The 19,828-nt window shown below is 35.4% G+C and overlaps 1 protein-coding gene across 1 annotated transcript; it reads left to right on the forward strand.

The window, feature by feature from the left end:
- Positions 1 to 2,150: 2,150 nt before the first annotated feature.
- Positions 2,151 to 16,363, forward strand: LOC18426635 (peroxisomal fatty acid beta-oxidation multifunctional protein). Its single transcript, XM_006833277.4, has 18 exons — positions 2,151 to 2,378; positions 4,499 to 4,570; positions 4,894 to 4,956; positions 5,083 to 5,139; positions 5,317 to 5,384; positions 5,471 to 5,552; positions 5,708 to 5,763; positions 6,347 to 6,649; positions 6,880 to 6,966; positions 8,166 to 8,340; positions 9,316 to 9,437; positions 10,542 to 10,705; positions 12,404 to 12,658; positions 13,461 to 13,582; positions 13,722 to 13,843; positions 14,266 to 14,414; positions 15,581 to 15,719; positions 15,985 to 16,363. Exons 1-18 carry the CDS (start codon positions 2,294 to 2,296, stop codon positions 16,027 to 16,029), a joined length of 2,166 nt encoding a protein of 721 aa, XP_006833340.1. The 5' UTR covers positions 2,151 to 2,293; the 3' UTR covers positions 16,030 to 16,363.
- The last annotated feature ends 3,465 nt before the right edge of the window (positions 16,364 to 19,828 follow it).

Raw genomic sequence — 19,828 nt, forward strand, 5'->3', positions numbered from 1 at the left:
TGTAGGTGAGAGAGAGAGAGGACGCATGGGTGCCATCTTTTTTAGTGGGAATCAATTTAAAATAGAGCTTATAAGTCTTGCTTTAAAATTAAAAATTTTAAAAAAGTTATGTTTCTTTTTAAGATGCGAGTTTTAAAACAACTCCAAGAAAACTTCATTTTATTGAAAGAAAAAAAATGGTATTTTTAATGTTATTATTAAAATAAATTTTGAAAATTTTCCTAAAATACATGTGAGGAATTTAGTGTTAGATCTAGTGGGACCAAATCCCATCTCTCTCTCTCTTCCCTTGTCTTGCATGCAATCTACCTAACTACCCCTATTATAGAATTTGGTTTACTATTTAAAACGTAAGTCAATTTTAGTATGAGAGAGGAGTTTTATTTACTAAAAAATGACAGGCTCTTGATGATGATGATTATTATATAAACTTAGTCAATTTTAGTTTTAGAGATGGTTTTTTTTTTTGCTAAAGATGACAGTGTCTTAATAATTATCTGGTATATAACCACTTACATTATTAGCATAATTTTTTATTTATTATATTGTAATTTACTATTTTTACTAACACTCTCTAAATAAATTCACCCAAACAACATGCCAAAGTTTGATATCTTTTTGGGCAAATCCAAAATAATCAAGTGTTTTTTACTTTTTTTCTATTTTTTTATTATTTTTTTTAAATTTTTTTTGCCTTTTTTTTTCCAATAAATCGCCATTAAATGATTTATTACCTATTAATAGCAAAACCGAATTAATAACATTATTGTCCTTGTCAGAGAAAGAAATTAGAGAGAGGAACAATGAAAATTAGATGGAGTAGAGAGAGAAAATGACAAACAATTCTCTCTCTCTCTTTGTAATTTTCTGTGAACTGCCAAAGCCATATGCCCTCTCTCTCTACAAGTCATGCCATGAGAGTTCTACTCTCTCTTTCTCTCTCCAAGTCATGCCATGAGATACTCGTACTCTCTTTCTCTCTCTAAGTCATGCTGCCCTCTCTCTCTCTAAGTCATCCCATGAGATACTCGTTTAGACAGGTCTCTCTCTCTAAGTCAACCCATGGGTGAAAGAGCCGCTAACTTTTGCTTTCGGAAGCAAAATTTTTTATTTCAATCTAAAATCTACTAAAATCTTATAGATTTTGTGGTTGTCGAAACGTTACAAATCTATTTCACAATTTTTTTAGACTGTAACTCAAAAACATTACAATTTTCGGTACATCCAAACTCTCACCAAACTGGCCTTAAATAATGTTTTACACAACATTAAACATAACATTAAATAAATAAAGGAAGAAGTTTATATGAGGCTGCAACCTTAGAATTACATATGCACCTCTAAACTCATTGGAAAAAGGTTGTTTTGATATTGAAAAACCCTCTAATTGATTATCTTGACATCGAGATGTACAAATATGAAAAAAAGAACACATAAATAGTGCATCTTGCAACACATTATCTAAATCATCCATTTTCAATATTTTCATATATTTATAGATCTTTCATATATTTATAGATCTACTTAATTTTAGCCATTTTTGAAATTTTATATTTTATATTTAGATATAAAAATAGATTTTGAAATAATCGTAAGAATTGTTTATTTCAAAATTACGTTCAAATTTGAAGGTACGCCTTAATTGGATCGTTTAAAGTTTATAGAAACCCCACCCTTGAATAGAACGACACGGTTTCCTCGAATGTAGAAATGCGGGCCCTTTTAATAATTTATTTTTGAAATAAAATATTTTATCTGAATTTTTAAATAATATATGATCTTTAACATGGATAATATTAATCGGTAAAAATAAATTTAAAAAACTAAAAATAATATCTTTTAAAAAAATTATTTGAACTACTAGACTTCACTTTTTTTTTTTTTGGAACGATCTTATTTATGGGAGGTGTAGATCTCCAAGCCCACGTAGTAGCTGGCGCGGGCTTCCTAAATAAAAGCATTATCTTTTTATAGGATACATTTATCCATTAAAAACATCAAGAACCGTTTTACGCGGGTTTATCACTGTTTTCCATATTTCTCCACGTTAAAAACGAAAATTTTCATTAACAACGAAATCATTCGTACAAATCAGAAAAAAAAACCTCGCAATTTCGCCTTTAATATCACATTCTCTCTCTATCAAACCCAATCATTCACATTTTGTATTCTCAGTGGGATCACTGGTTCTTTGCGTCCCCTTTCCGTGAAAGCCCGGAAAAAGGGTGTCTAGGATTTGAAAACCCTAGAATTTGCAGAGAATCAAGTTAGAAGTGCTGTTTCGTTGGTAGCCATGAGTCTTTTGATGGATGTCGGTGCTGATGGAGTTGCAGTGATCACGATCTCCAATCCACCTGTTAATTCATTGGCTACTACAAGTGAGCTGAATTCCTTCTTATGAAGTGGATAATTTTCTGCTATTCTCTGTAATTTGGTTAATGGATTCTATAACATTAATGAACATTCGAAACTGAATTGTGGAATTGTGTTAGCTAAGAAAATCTGAATTTTGCTTGAGATAATTAGAGATTAACTCGATCTGTTTTTTAAAATTTTGGAAATAACTCAGTTGAATCAGGGCCTGCTTTATTTTGGCTGGAATTAGCTCACAAATTTGGATAAAATCAGCGAGAACAAGTTTTGGCATCTGGATTCACACAGCTGCCCCTTTTTTAACTTTGGGCCATGAGGGACTATCATGAAAACTGGTCTTCGATAGACATTGTTATTTAGTAGTTAATCCTTGCAGAAAGTTATTGGGAATTCTTCAATGTTATTCTGCATTATTTGTACTAAATCACATACATTATGCCTTCCATGGCACTTAAAATGTTTATTCTACGAGTTATTGAAGAGTTTCTGTTTTGTATTCGTTATGGATTTCATTTTTACTTCAGTTTTTAAGGTTTTTTTTTGCTTTGAATTGATATTCATAAAACTGTGAAAGATTTGTTCATCCCCATGTGGAATTTCCAGCTATATATATATATATATATATATATATATATATAGAAAATGCTGAGAGTAGCTCACTAGCTCATATGAACATATGAGCCCAATGGAATCTGGGACCGATTTGACGTTCTCGACCTCATTTCGTATTTCAATTTTGTTTTTTTTTTTTACAAATCCAAATAAGTTGAAATTTTAGGTGCGTGTTCTTAAAAAATAGGAGAATCTAATAAAAATAACAAAAAAATAATTTGCAAGAAATAAATGGATCAAAATACCCCTGAAACGTTTCGGGGGTATTTTGGTCAATTTATTTCTTGTGGATTAGTTTTAAAATATTTTTATTAGGTGCGCCTTGATGAGAAGAATAAACGACTAAAATTTCAAGTTATTTGAATTCGTAAAAAAAAAATTAAAATTAAAATTAAAATACGATATGAGATCGTGGCCGTCAGATCGGCCTAGATTCAATATAAGCCGTTGGGCTCATATGAGTTAGTGGGCTAATCTCAGCATTTTCATATATATATATATATATATATATATATATATATATGGAAAAGATTACATTAGCCTATTGGCTAATACTATACAAGTTCCCCCCCCCCCCCCCCCCCCCCACCCCAATTTTTTGATACTAGTTCTCCTTTTTTAGGGCCATTTTTTGCGCACCTATCCTTTTAGCCCCAGCAAATGTCCCCATGAAAAAATTTGAAGAAAATTAGAAGTTATTTTTTGAAGTGAGGGAGTATTTTTCATTGTCGACCATTTGTTTTGGTGCATGTGAGCTATAAGATTACATTGGTCCGAAATCACCTTCTTTTTTCTTTTTGAAATTGCTCATCTAGTGTTCTTAGGATCATCCCAAAAAAATGGCCCTCAAATGATACACTTGACACCAAAGAAGGGAGTGTAGCATACTTGTACAATGACTTTATTAGAGGGGCTAATTTTTAATCCTGTATTGGCTTTGTTGCTGCTTTTCATTGCTTTGAACTCCTTTTGTTCTTATAGGGAAGGGGGGGAAATGATTAATTGATTTCTTGGCTTGCATTACCGATACTTTGGGCAAGTGCTAGTGGTTTTGCTCAAAGAGTCTTACCTTACGAAGTGAACTTCTGAAGTTACGTCTAGCCTATAGCTAACCTAAGGGTTTCCCATATGTGCGTGTGAGCACGCTACAAGAGCATGCTGTATGCTTACTTCCTTGGGTGAAAGTGCTTGGATGAATTTTTTCAATATGGAATTTTGGGATCTCCCAAGAAGAGTACCAGATGATTATTTTCAAAAAAAAAAGGAAGGATTTTGAGTTCTTAAACACACTTAGTTTTGACAGTCCATACCCGAGGAATTGATGGGAGAAAATGCTCCCACAGGAGTGTAACTTCATATTTAATTTGTTTTAGAAGGCTGTGTTATTTGCTCAGGATTTATCTTATACTCTATATTTTCTGATTGTTTAGACACTGGATTAAGTTAATCTCTCCAGTGCATGATTTATAAATTTTATTTGGATGCATCTGACCACTGTAAATCTTAATTGCAGTAATTGCTGGATTGAAGGAGAAATATGATGAGGCAATTCGAAGAGATGATGTCAAAGCCATTGTCCTTGTTGGTATGTTCTATAAGTTACTATTATCATGCTCAAAATATTGGTTCGGCCAGGACTTTTACTTGTAGCTCAATATTTTTTCAATTTTAATTTCAAGGGGTTAGTAGCATGCTAGAAATACACAAATTTCATGGATACTTGTAATGTTCTAAGAATGCTTTTGGTTTATTATGTTTTGGATATTACTCTACATGTGAAAAACATGGTCTTTTTTTTTTTCTTTTCTTTTTTTTAACGGTATGAGATTTGAACTGTTAAAATTTGTCACTGCTTATAAGTAAAGGAACTAAAATGATGATTAATGTATTTTTCCTCTTCTTTCAAAGGTGAGGGTGGTAAATTTTCTGGTGGATTCGACATAAATGTAATGAAACGGGTCCAAAAGACTGGTGAGATATCTCTAGTTTGAGTGCTTGACTGATTGATCAGGAAAAAAAACTGAGTGCTTGTATGAACTTTATTACATGTTTTTGGACCTAAGGATGCATGTGAGTCATGATTCTTATATCTTACAGGAGATAAATCAATTCTACCAGACGTCTCTGTTGCACTTCTCAATGACACTGTTGAAGGTTTATATCTGATTCTCCCTTTGCATGTTAGTTAACACTGTAATGATTTAATTTTGTATTTGTCATACACTGAGTTTGATGGTTATTGCATAAGTGTTTTTTTCTCTTTGGATAGTTAACTTTATTCAGATTCTATGTTTTTTGCTAGTAGTTTGCTTACGCCTTATATTTCTTCAGCTGCTAGGAAGCCCTCTGTAGCAGCTATTCAAGGTCTTGCACTTGGCGGTGGCCTGGAGTTAGCAATGGTTTGTCACATATTCCTTTTTTTTTCTTCTTGTTTTCTTTTTTGTCTTATGTATAACATTATGCACTGTGCAATTATTATTTGCAGGCATGCAACGCAAGGATATCCACTCCAAAAGCTCAACTTGGCCTTCCAGAACTGACCCTTGGAGTAATTCCTGGGTTTGGAGGTAGCCATCATGTTCCTTTATTTTACTTTTGAAGCTCGTTAATCATCAAATCTTCATTTGTTTCCTGGTTTTATGGTATATGTTAATGTTGGCTGTCTTAAATGTCCTCAAATTCATTGCTGGTTTCACTAAAAAAACTCATGAATTCTTGAAAGGTACACAACGCCTTCCAAGACTTGTAGGATTGTCAAAGGCTATCGAAATGATGCTGGTGAGTCTTCCATATCCATTGATACATTGAAACAGTTCACTACTTCATCGTGTTCATTATTTTTATTTGATTTCGAATTCCTTGACCTATATACTTTGGATATGATAATTACTAAAAGGTAAAAATCTCATGTAGCTATTGTGGGGATATTCAGTTTTTTAAGATGTCTATGACCTTGTCTGGAAATTCATGTGTAGTTTGTTGTGCATGTTGTTTGGCTTTATACCTCTTAAATTGGATGATTGTTTGTTAATGGTTTCTGATCATGTTGTCTGTAGCAACCCCATTTTATCCCTTTGCCAGCCATCAAATCTAGGTTGATAATAATGAAACTTATCTTGATGTAGAGCTGATATGACTACATTATGTTTGATAAGCTATGCGTTAGCATTATGGAGCAACTTGGTGATGTTTTTAATTTGAAAGTATGAATTTCAGACCATTTTTGTGCAATCAACTAGCCTCATGGAACTTCTGGTGTCAAACATTCACGTTATGTTATTTTAATTCTTGGGCATCGATGCATTTCCTTCACATGCTATGCTTTTAAGGTGTTGAAATGGTATCTCTTATTTCCTTGCAGCTATCCAAACCGATAACATCTGATGAGGGTAGGAAACTTGGGCTGATTGATGAAATTGTACCAGCTGATGAGTTGTTGAGAGTATCAAGGAAGTGGGCTTTGGATATCGCTGAGAGGCGCAAACCTTGGCTAATCTCCCTTCATCTGACTGATAAACTTGGCTCTCTTTCTGAAGCTCGTGATACATTGAAAATTGCTAGGCAGCAAGCAGCAAGAATTGCTCCAAATATGCCACAACACCAAGTTTGTCTTGACGCGATTGAAGAAGGAATTGTATCAGGAGGATATGCAGGCGTCGTAAAAGTACGTGGGGTTTCAATGTTCTCCAAATAATAGAGTTTTTCTGGTGGATCTGTCTTTTATATGATGGTTTTCGGTTGATAAGAATGGCTTATCTACAAACAATCAATTTGGTTTCCACGTCCTTCATGATAGAGCACAGTGTTTTTCATTGTTTCCATATGGTCATGCTTATTAAGATAGAATTGTTTGTGTTTGTGAAGCCTGATATCTAAACAAGGTTTTTGCCTCAGGAAGCAAAAATTTTCAAGGAGTCAGTTGTATCTGATACTGCAAAAGGTCTTATTCATGCATTCTTTGCTCAACGGACAACTTCAAAGGTACATCTCCAACTTACTAGGATTGTCTTATGCTGCTATTTCTGGATTGATTATAATATTTGTCTCTTTTATCCTATGTTAAAATTTCACGGGTGATGCATTTTCTTCTTCTGTACTTAAGGATACAATCCTAGTTACTCAGTACATCTGTGGTAGTACTCTGGGCTTTCTTTGCTAGGTTTCTAAATTTGGCTTATATGATTGGAACAAGAAGCTGGCCATTATCCAACTATTGCTTCTTAACTTTATTAGCATCTGAGAAAAAGCAACATGGGGAACCCTATCCAACTGTGGCTGGACCTTGATCCTTTTTACTAGTATTATTAAAATCGATATTAAACTTTAATAAAGTAATGGGAAGACACTTTGGTTGTTTCTCCTGGGTTACAGGTGATGAACCTCCACATTTGGCCTCAAGTCTTTTTTCTTTTGATAGATTAGCTGGGTTTAAACTTCCCCAGTACTCTTGCCTAGACACTAACCTGAATTCTCAGGTATAAGAAGCCATTCACATTCATTATAATAAAATAAGTATCTGTGTACTCAATCATGTTTATTTGTGGCTTCTCCCTTCCCATCACCTTCAGAAAACCATATCGTTGCTGTATTTCCAGTTTCCCCAACTTCTCAAATCCTGAGAACTAAAGAGCCCAAAACGATTCCTGTCTTTTCTAGTTTTGAAATTCAAACCCAACTCAATAGTACACCAGATGAAGAAGTCAGTCCTCTAGTATGCGAAGGTAGAGACTAGAGATCTATGTTCCTGAGATGCCTACAGGTCTCCAATCAACCTGTCTGGTGGGTTCTGACTTCAAAATGTGCAACACAGGAATCGAGCTCCAAACTGGCTCCAGCAGCTATAGGTGCTATAGCTATTGGTGCTCTAGCTCAAGTAGCTGAGCTCAATCAACTCAAGAACGCAGAGTTGTATAGTTGGAAAGGACTATGCTCTTCATCCTCTTGAAAACGAAAACAAGAATAACACACATTTGATAACTTCTTTGTTGTCCCATGCCCCATCAAAATTCTGCACTTTTGGAAATCAAACTCGAAGGAAATTTTATACTTAATAGTATGAGAAGTTCAAAGAATATGGTAAAAATATCTGGCTTGTGATACATGTTATATATTGCTTGAAGGAAGTGTTTCTCTACTATGTTACTTTTTCTCAAAATATCCTAAACTTATGCATCGTGCAGATAACTGGTGTGACTGATATTGGACTAAGACCCAGGCCAATCAAGAAAGTTGCAGTTATTGGTGGGGGTTTGATGGGGTCTGGCATTGCTACAGCTCTTATCCTAAGCAATACTTGTGTCATTCTCAAGGAGGCCAATTCTAACTATCTGCAACAAGGAATTGACAGAATTTCTGGTAAGACTATTGAATTGATGTTATCTGTGTTTCTGTTTTCTCATAATCATAAATGTTCAATGGCTGCTTTCATACAAAATAGAAAGGGGCTTGCCTCATGTTCCATGGGACACACTTCCATAAGTACTATTTATAATGCTTATGCTTGCATATCATAAAAATTACTCACGAAATGCTAATTCAACGGGAAAATTATATATGTTATATTTTCAATGTTTCATGGAACAACAAGGAGTCATGTGTCTTACAACTTTTTTTTGGTGGAACACAACATTTGCGGGGTTTTCTTTGTACAAAATGATGAAATATTCATATGCAGGAGAATTCTCTGACGATATTGATTCAGTAGTGTACATGTTGGCCATTATGAAGAACTATGGACCTAATATAAGTGAATAGATGGGTTTATATTGTTTAGGGCACCTATGTACAAAACCAACTCACCCAATAAGACTGAGGTGTTCATTACATGCCTGGTTTCTAATAGGGCATCTTAATGCTTCCAGTTCTTCTTTGGCAAGAATGGAGGATCCAAAAATCCTTGGGAGGCCAACATGCCCACCAATTCATTGGCAGTGGATGTTATTTGTCACTTAAAGTCTCTTGGCTGGAACTCCTGTTTCTTTTTCGATTTAATGTGTTCCCCTCATCATCTCTTTGGTTGATGATGATTTTTCATCTTTTCCTTATGTTCTATTTCGATGAACGTAGATTTCTTAATGAATAAGTTCTATTAGGGTCCTAGAAGTATAAAAATCTCTCCTATCATGCTAGGCACTCGAGTCAGTTCTTGTTTCAAAAACTTTGATGTTTTTAATAGTCTTTACCTATGATTGTAATGAGAGTACAAATTTTTTTTGCTTGCATTTATTTGGAATTGATTGCTCTTCTTGTTGGGGTTGGTTTGGTATCACTTCATTAAGCATCATTTTTGGCATCTTTTATGGGAGACTGATTTCTGTGCCCTTATATCAGCAAATCTAAAGGGTCTAGTTGCAAAAGGAACTATATCAAATGATAAGTTCGACAAGACCATGTCCCTTGTCAAAGGTGCCCTGGATTACTCGGAGTTTAGTACAGTGGATATGGTCATCGAGGTAAGATTTTGAACAGGTTTGCAGTTTTTATGAGGTATCTGTCCAGGGCTTAGATCTTTATTCATGCATGTACCTGATCTGGAATATGTTCACTGCCCTGGCTTGGTTCAAACTTAGGTATTCTAGTATATGATTGGCACTCTTTGTGATGCTCAAAATTGTTCACTTTGTGAATAAGAGACCGAAAATGCCAATATTGCATTGTGTATTTTTCCAGCTAATGTAGAAAGGAACAGACATGAGTGTCTAACACTGGCACAAGTGTCAGAAACAACAACTTCAAATATGGCCTTTAGAAACAAAACGTATGTACTATGTTTGAGTTATAAAATTTTATATATTAGACATGTTCTTGAGATCTAAAAATTACGACTAGATATACAAATATTTTACATTAAAATTTAGAGAAAAACAGTGTTTGCTATTGCGTCATATTTTTAACTTTTCCCACTTAAAAAGGGGTGTGCATATAGTGATGTGCCTGGTAGAATATCCACCCGACCTTTTGGGTGGAACTAGTAAGACAAGTGGAGTAAGTTTCAGGGAGGAGGGGGAAGGGGGGGGGGGGGGAGGGGATATCTTGTCTTTTGTGATAAGTCAGCTCCTTTTAAAAGTACTTGGCCTCATGTAAAACCTTATTATATCTGAATTAAATAATAAAATGCTGTTTAACGTACAAAATTAAAGAGCATGTTATTTTGCTATTTTATTTGGTATTTCACCTCCTGTAGAGCATGGATCTAAAAAACATGCATAATGCATTTCCATACATTTCATTTCTGTGTGTCAAAATGCATGTCCGAGTACACTGCATTTTGTGAAGGGTGAAGCTCGGAAATATGTTGTTCAGTTACATAGGTTTCTGGACATCTAGGGACAATTTTTCGCGTACGAGAAAATAACCGATATACAATCGCGAACATGGTTGTACATGATGTGAGCTACCTTGCATCCTGAGCGAGTTTTCCTTGATTGATCCCTTTAAGTTGCTTGAAGTGTTCAACTTATTTAAACGAATTGCTATCAGAATTTCCTACTATTAGACAATGCTTGGACTTTTGAATATCAGTGTGACTTTTGTGTTTTCCTTATGCAACTTTCTAGGCTGTCATTGAAAATGTTTCTTTGAAGCAATCACTATTTAATACGTTTGAAAAGGAGTGTCCTCCTCATTGTATTTTGGCAACAAACACATCTACTATTGATCTCAATTTGGTTGGAGCAAGGACAAATTCCCACGATCGCATAGTGGGGGCACACTTCTTCAGGTTTGTGATTCTTTTTCTTGTTAGTTTATGTACTGCCATATTCATCACAAGTTTTTTGAAGATTGACAATTTTATTTGTTTAAGACTAAGGTGTATACATGGACAAAATTAGTAACCCTGTATTAGTAAAGTATGTAACTTGGACATCTTACAACATGCGAAGTCCACCTGATTCCTCTCAGGCACTAATACCCCTTGAACACTAGCTGCATGCATCAAGCATGTGACTAAGTATGTCTCACCATTCTTCAGAAACAACCATTGTGGTGCACAATTGTTGAACAGGCAGATTCTTGTTTTACCACAGAAAAGATTTTTGAACCTGTCATAATAAAGGGAAAAAAATTAAAAAGAAAATAATGAGTTTGTAAAAATAGAACTTTAGGATGATATTCAACATAATGGATTAGTTTTATTTTCTTATTTTCTTTTATTTGTAGATTTGGTATTTCCAAATCCTGTGTATTTTTACTATAAGAAGTGTATATACATTGATCAAGAAATGCTAGAAAAATAATATGTACATCCTAATGTCCATTTTTTTTGAAAAATTTCATGGCATGCTAACAAATTTTCAACACCCTTGCATTTTTGGCGAACATTGCTTTCTGCGCAATTGTCATGACATTTTTGCAATATTCTTTGATGACACTGGTGCTTCTCAAAATTCTCTAAGAGATAGCCATGCCACCTACTTCCCACCATGGGGAAAACATGCTGACCATCCTTACATTTTCCGTATTACATAAAACCTCAAAAAAGTGATTTTCTTTCCTTTTATACAGTTTCACAGATTATCTTGCTCCTCCATTGTTTCTTGGAATCTATCATTGCTCCCATTGTTCCCAATTACTCAACTGTAGTTCAAAAATTAATGGTAGTGTCGAGAAATGGCATAGCACAATGGGGTTCTCATTAACTGTGATTGTTGTATACCTTTGCCTCAGGGTGCGTTCATATGTCAATAGGTTTCATCGGTGGAGGTGAAAAGTGGATGTTCTTGAGAGTATTAAATGGTTGATATTATCCTTTTTGTACCTTGAATGATGTGCAAGGGATTCTTGTGATCCAGCTTGCTTGAAGGGTGGCCATTTGAAATAAGTCGGTCCCTTGGGAAAGTTTTGAAGTGGGAGAAGCTTACTTAATATTCATTATGATGTGTTTGTACGATGTATGTATGTGGGAGAAGTACATATGCATGCACACATGTATGTATTAACATATCATATACATGTGGTGTTCTATAAGCTGTAAGATATTAATCTTTCTGTCAGATATCCTTATGTATCCTGAATTTTGTGAAATTCTGAGTCGTAAATGCTCCTGTCTGTGTACATTTCCTTGTCCAAATCTACATACCAGGGATCACCCTACAAGCACAATCTAGAGCAAAGTTGTTACTTTGGAAGGGTGCAACTCTGAGGTACTTTTAAGTCCTTAATACGTGAAGTAGTTGCCTCCTTCCAATAGTAGCTGTTTGTTTTTACTTTTTTAGATTTGACCAATCAAATAAAAAAAAAATCTCTTGTTTGGATTTGCATCTTGAAAAAAACCTGGTAAAGGTTATCTTGGTCCAATTGCTATTTGAATTGACTATATGAATGGTGGGTCTTTTATTAGCATACATTTTTTTGCTTTTGTACATGTGCTCTCTAGTCTCTACTGAATTCTTTTGTTGTGGTGCACTTTCATGAACAGCCCTGCACATGTGATGCCCCTGCTAGAAATTGTTCGGTCAGAGAAGACTTCCCCACAAGTGATTCTCGATCTCATGACCATTGGAACGGCCATAAAAAAAGTCCCTGTTGTAGTAGGAAACTGCACAGGATTCGCTGTTAATCGAAACTTCTTCCCTTACACTCAAAGCGCACATTTGTTGGTACACCTTGGCGTCGATTTGTTCAGAGTTGACAGAGTAATCAGCAGTTTTGGAATGCCGATGGGACCTTTCCAGTAATTATTCTCGCCATGCTGGAAGAGAGAGAAAGAGAGAGAGAGAGAGAGAGAGAGAGAGAGAAAGATTCTCAAGTCGAAATGGTTTTAGCTGCTGCTGGAACGAGAGAGATTCACATTCCAAAATGGCTGGGGCTGGAATGAGAGAGATTCACATTTCACTTGTGTTTTAGCTGTAGGGCTGGAAACAAATTTTGGATTTTGGACCACATAATCAATCGCGCACTTTCTTAAACAATTACATTTATTTGAGAACCAGGAAATGTAACCGTGATTAAGAACTTCGATGTAATGGGAGTACCATTTATAAAAGAAATATCTTGAAAAAAGGCAAGAAATACTGCATAATCCATTGGAATATGGAAAACCATTGTTGGGTCCTAATGATCCATTTAACATATGGAGGGTATTGGAAAGTGTGATCCACCATAAGAGACCATGAACCCAACGGTTTTCAAAGGATTGTGATAAATCCAATGGTTTTCCCAGGGTCTCAGATTACACTGTAGTTTCACTTGATTTAATACATTCCAAACTCCTGATATTCATTATATGGGCTCTGGTTTCCATCTGGGTTGACGTTGATTAAGTTCAACTTACCAACCAAAAGAAAGGAAAATTGGTGTTGGGGGGCGGGGGTGGAGTTTTATTTTTGGAAAGGGGGGAAGGGGAGGAGGGTCGGGATGTTGATTCTGATTTTTCAGCCAAAAATTAGCCCCAAGTTTAAAGTATAGATTTGCTTTTACTTTCTATGATGAAAACTAGGCTTGATTATTTATATCCCCCTTGAACACCTTCACAGGCTCCAAGATTTGGCTGGATATGATCTTGCAGTAGCAGTATCAAAAGAGTTTGCTTCAGCCTTTGTAGGTCGCACTTTCACCTCTCCATTAGTTTCAATCATGATGGAAAAGGGGCGATCAGGTAATCAGTCGCTTTGTTACAAATTTGAAGTTTTAAGTGCCTTTTGGGTGCTATTTCATGTCATTCTCTAGCTTAGTTATAATGCTTTATCTGCTTCAAGTATGTAGGATTTCAATCATAGATTTGCTTTTGGTTGCAGGGAAGAAGAATGGGAAGGGATACTATCTTTATGAGAAGGGGAGTAAACCAAAAGCTGATCCCAATGTGCTACCCATCATTGAGGAGTCTAGGAGACAAGTGAACATATTGCCTGGAGGAAAGGTATCTCTCTCTCTCTCCATGCGCACATTTTCGATATCCCATTACATTCATACATATATGTGTCCATGCATGTTTTTGAACCATTGATTTGCTAATTAACAAGATGGATGCTTGTGTAGTTTCACACTACATGAATCTTTTGTTGAAATTAGCATCTTCGCTTAGTTCAAGTGCTTATAAGAAATTGTAGAAGATAACCCTCAATTTAGCAAGTGTGGCATTTGAGGGCAAATTATTAACTTCTCCCTCTAAATGTCATAATTTCTCCTCAGCGTTCTTCTAAGCCTCTTCTATGCTTCTAAGAAATTAAAAAACTCTCTCTCTCTCTCTCTCTCTCTCTCCACTACATCTCTCTCTCTCTCCCCACTACATGTCTTTCTTCTTGATACTCAAGTTCGTTGGTGCAACGTCATCTTGTGCAGCCAATAATGGTGAGTGACCGTGAAATTTTGGAGATGATCTTTTTTCCAGTTGTGAACGAGGCTTGCCGGGTGCTGAGTGAAGGAATTGTTGTTAGAGCATCTGACCTTGACATTTCATCTGTTCTTGGAATGGGTTTCCCCAAGTACAGGTAAGCATTGCATTTTCGATGTTCCCTTTTAAGTACTTTTTGCCCCTTTACCTTTTCTTTATGGTGAATGATTATTTAGCCTTTTAGTTATATGTTTTGAATTAGGGATTGTCTACAAAGAGACCATTTATCTTTTGTATATAGAGGTCACAATTATTCTTGTCCCTTAAATTTCAAAATGTGTGGTTGTAAGAATGTCATTGAATAGACAAAGTTCCAAAAAAAAATTTCTCAGACTTCGTGACTCACCCAAGCCACCCAATTTGATATCTAATGAGTGGGAATGATTGTGACCTCCATGTACAAAAGATAAATGGTATCTTGGTAGACAATCCTTTTGAATTAATTTCAAAGTTCTTATCAAAATGCACATGATTTTGATTTTGAACAGTACAAAAAGGGTAAAATGTTAAATAGATGTACTTTGATAAATTTTCCAATTCATTGTCCCCATCATCATCATCATCCTATCATTATCATCATCATCAGTGGCAGCATTATTAATTTATTTTGATAATCAATGGCTGCATTATTATTGTTTTTCTATCATCAGTGTTAAAAAATGCGGCTCGGCTTCGGAACTCGGGCCTGAGAGGTCTTAGTGAATGGGCGAATCTGAGTCGCCCGAGTCAGCACCAAGCTGTCCAAAGATGGAAAAGCTTAAAAAAAATTCTGAGAAATCCTGAAAATTCCCTAAAAATAGGGGAGAAGAAAGCAACAAAAAAAAAAGGTTGACATAAAAATGACGTAACAATTTAAAAAATAGAAAACTGATTAAAGATCATTTTCTCATAAAAATCATTATAAATCATAAGAACACGAAAAGATACAAATAATTAATTATAAATCAATTACTTGATTTAGTCAAATATTGAATCAATTGTAATTATCGAGTTTGTGGGTGTTCTGGGCTCGCCAGCCTGCCAAACTTGAGTGGCTAGGGTGAGTTTGACGCAACTCACCCTTGTGGGCTATCCTGTTCATCACCAGGGGCTGCATTTTTTGCCCAGGCATGGTTGTTTCCATTACTAGCATATTTGTGCGTATTTTTTTGGGGCTGTTGAATTCCTTTTGTTATTCTCAATTTTGTTAGTTGTATATTGGAACTATAAAATTTAAGTGGGAGCTTACCATGTTGATTTGTTTTGATGTTGTTCTTGTGTTAGGGGAGGGATTGTGTTTTGGGCAGATTCAGTTGGGCCTACGCACATATATTCCAGTCTGAAGAAGTGGGCTAAGGCATATGGTGCCTTTTATGAACCATGCTTATTTTTGGAGGAAAGGGCTAAGAAAGGCATTCCTTTGGTAAGCACTCCCGCTATTGGGTTTGTTCCAACTTTCAATAATCAGTACAGTCCTCTCTCTCTCTCACACACACATGAGAAACTAAAGAAAGTAGAAAGCGCTCATCCAATCATTCATGTCATGCTCTCTCACTCTCTCTCTCTCAGTCGAAAGCACCCATCATGCAAACGAGAGAAATTAGAAAGCACGCATCATTCATGTAATGCTCTCTCTCTCTCTCTCTCTCTCTCTCTCTCTCTCTAATGTACTTGCATGTTTCTTGCAGAGTGATCTGGTTGCATCAAGTGGTGGTGCAATGGCACGCCTCTGATTCGCAGCTTGTTTGTGAATCCACTCGTAAATGCGGCCATGCGGTTACAAGGAACCTTACTCTCTAAAACTCACCTCAATATAGGAATCTAACGTGTAGTTATTTCCTGATTTCTCTCATGTTTCTCTACCCGAGTAGTCTTCGGTATTTATCATTGTTGTTGGCAAGTATTGATCTAGCCAAAAATTGTTCGATAAGTTTGTAAGTCATTGGCATTTTATTGAGGCATCACACAGGAAATGGTAGGACGAATAGCCATAGAGTCCTTGGCCACTTGAGTAAATAGCATGGTTTTCTGTTACAATTATGAAAATAAAACTTTGGCATTCTGTTACTGTGATTTATCTTTGATTCTCTGGTTTATTGCTGAAATTTGGATTCCAATTAACTGAATGGTCCGGTGCCTTGTTTCCATGACTTATTTCTCAATCTAAAATTTAGCTTCTATCTATCCTTTGAAATATAGAAAAGGAGAAGATTTGTATAAGATGTGAACCTGATATTATAAATACTAGGACACCTATAATGCTTACTGGAAAAGGCTATTCTGATGTTGGATAACTTTCTAATTGATTATTTTGATCTCAAGATGTATGATTATGAAAGAAAAATTGATTTCTAATCCTAAAACCAGTGCTTCTTGCAATATAATACGTAGACTATTTATTTTCAAGATTTTTAAGTGTTTATAGATAAAGTCATTTAGTGTCATTTTTGGATTTATAAATTTCATAAGCAATAGACTACGAGGTCACTATAGGGCTTTCAAGCATTGGAATTGCATCTTTTGGCACAGTTGAGAAGTATATCTTACTTTGATTAGTTAATATTGATATTTTATATAAACCACACCTAATATATCTACAATGTTTATGTGTGCCATTTTTTTTAAAGGGATTATCTATAAAGAGATTATTTATCTTTTGTACATAGAGATCACAATCTTTTTTTTGAATAATTATCATCACCAAGATATGCCCGTAAAAGGTGGGCTGTGCAAAAGAACATCTAAGATCCATGCTCCTTAAATATTTGGGGATTTTGGGGAAAACTATCCCCCTAGAAATGACAGTTTCTGCAATAATATTTCTCCTTTCAATGTTAAAGAAATAACAAAGCTATTCAAATGAAATATGGATAGTAGAAATAGTTGTATTTCATGATTTCAATTAAGAATACACTAGTAGAAATTTAGGTGGTTTGAGTACCTTTTCATAATCAACACTATCGATTAGATAGTTTTATCTAAGGATGAAACTTTACTTATAGAAGTAAGACATTAATCAACACTATCGATTTTTATTTGAGGGCATGTTTTTTATGCTTCCCTTATAGTATAAAACTTATATATTTCCCCTTATCCAACCCTCCATACTGAATGGAGGGTTAAGATTGTCCCAAACACAATGTCACATCTCTATACTATTTTATTTTTAACTTTTTTCTATAGACTATTTTGACTCCAAATTTTGGACGTCCAATCCTCTATTAAACTTGCACTAGCGAAAAATATCAAAAAAATATTTCCAATAAAAAATATAGCCAAAATACCCCTGAAAGTTTAAAGGGGTATTTTGGTCATTATATTTTATCGAAAATTTATTTTTAACAGGTGCGCCCCAATGAGAAAACGACATGTGCCAAATTTCATATTGATACATTTTGTATAAATAAAAATAAAAATAAAATACTCTAAGAGGTTGGATCTAAGATCAAATGGTGAGTGGCTCTCCTAATCATGGCTGGATGGTAGGGGAAGTATGGATCTTTTATGCTATAAGGGAAGTATAGAAACCTTTCCCTTTATTTGAATGGTGTAGACATGATATTATCTCAAAAGATACCACTTTTTTATATTATTTTAAAAGACGAGTCAACTCTATACCATTCAACTAAAATGGATCGTATAATGTTTAATACATACTATACCCGATGATGAAATACTGGTGACTTGTATTATAGTAGTTTTTACATTTAGATATTTTTGTGCTTAATAGAGGGAGATAAGCTTTGAGATGGAGAATTTCCTTCGTTTTAGCTACTCATAATCTAATCGAGATGTATATACAGTCGCTACAGAGGGTGCCTCGAATAATTCTTTAGTTTTAAATGGATTTTGATGTTCCTGGCTGTAATTTTCAACTGGGTACACTTTTTATAAATTTCTAGTATCGTAATGTAAACTGGATCTGTTATATTTCAGAGTAATGAAAACAAATCACATGATTGCTGAGAGAGAGGTTTTAACATATAGAAAACAGCTTTTAGAAAATGATTTCTGGGGATAGGCTTAAGGCTAGGTAGTTCGAGTGGCGGGATGCCACAACATACTGTATTAAGTTCTATTTCTACCATGGGTTTATACGACCCTTTTCCTCGTGAAATACCAAAAAAGAAAAAAATATCCGTTGTATATAATAGCTAGATGAGTGTATGTGAGCATTAGTGTATAGTTACTTCCTCAAACAGATCTGAAATTTTGAGAAAAAAAAATTAGATGATTACTTCCAAAAGAAAATAAGTTTGAATAAAGAAAATTTTGATTTTTGAATTGGATGGTCTCTCTTCAATTTTGAGACATCATTTTTTTAAGCACATAAAAAGTGCGATTTAGAAAAAATAATAATTATTGAGGCTAGTCTATGGGTTGAAGAGGTTACAATCTTAAAATTTTGGGGCCATAGTACTCCCAGAGTGAGTTCTACCTCGGGAGTAAATGGACAAAATGCTCCCACGGGAGCATGAAATCATTTGGTCAGAAAAGGAGACTTTTTACCTTCGTTTTGAAACGGTGATTTTACCCTGACTTGAAATGGGCACAATTTTTTTATCAAAATGTCAATTTCCAAATGTCCATCAATTTGAAAAAGCCATTTCAAATAGTTTTACTCTTAAGTCTTAACACAAAAATATAAAATTAGCATCAAGTCCAAAAACTATTGGACGAAATCCTCCTAGTTCAAGTATAGGGCCGTCAATGGGCCGGCTGGCTTGGCCTAGCTTGGCCCGCATAGGTTAACCTAGTCCTAAAGCCAGCCTAGCTTGGCCCGCATTGGTTAACCTGGTCCTAAGAAACTAGGACCTAGGCCCCAGAATGTGACTTGAGGATCGGGCCACCGTGGCCTGAGTACAAGGCTAAGCTAGGCTTGTGCTTAGGCAGCGATAGGGTATGTCCGGTTCCATATGCCCAACACTTTTTTGCCTTATTTTTTCCTTTTTTTGCTTTTCTTTTTAACGTGGTCCGGTCCAGTCCAGCCCGCTCCAAACAGGACCAAGGGCCTCTTCAGCCCATCCCAGTCTGTGCCAAGCCAGACTCGGGCCAACCATATAGATACTAGGGCCGGGCTAGGCCTGCTGCCATCCTAATGGCAACCATATGAAAGAGAAAACCTGTCATGTTCGGGCACATTTGAGGTGCATTTTGGCAATGGGAAGTAGACCATCGACTACTTTGCATGCTACACCATGAGAGCATCTACTATTTACTCACCTTGACGAGCGGTGAAGGTTCAGTTACATTGACAAACATTCATTCATGGATGGCTAATCTCCGGAGTCCATGACAAATGGTGTATGTTTTAAAACCATACACTAATGGTGTATGATATACTCACCCTTGAAGCAAAAGTTGGGCTTAACTCCACTGAAAATAAGTCATATATCATTAATAAATGCCCTTTTTTTTCAACTACCAAAAAAGTTATTGTAACTTTCATTTCTTAGAGGTGGACTTTGGATGTCAAATTTTTACTCGTCTATCATCTAGACTACCATAATCATGAATTGAATCTTAATTGCA

The sequence above is a fragment of the Amborella trichopoda genome, chromosome 5, assembly GCF_054954075.1.
Source record: "Amborella trichopoda isolate Santa Cruz 75 chromosome 5, AtrichopodaSantaCruz75HAP2 v2.0, whole genome shotgun sequence".
NCBI lineage: Eukaryota > Viridiplantae > Streptophyta > Magnoliopsida > Amborellales > Amborellaceae > Amborella > Amborella trichopoda.

What these genes read in the sequence shown, in the direction of transcription:
- LOC18426635 (XM_006833277.4), top strand. Translation starts at nt 2,294, where the DNA reads ATGAGTCTTTTGATGGATGTCGGTGCTGATGGAGTTGCAGTGATCACG. An exon ending in TCTCAATGACACTGTTGAAG is followed by an intron (nt 5,140 to 5,316) that starts GTTTATATCTGA and finishes ATATTTCTTCAG; the next exon opens with CTGCTAGGAAGCCCTCTGTA. An exon ending in GATGGAAAAGGGGCGATCAG is followed by an intron (nt 13,583 to 13,721) that starts GTAATCAGTCGC and finishes TTTTGGTTGCAG; the next exon opens with GGAAGAAGAATGGGAAGGGA.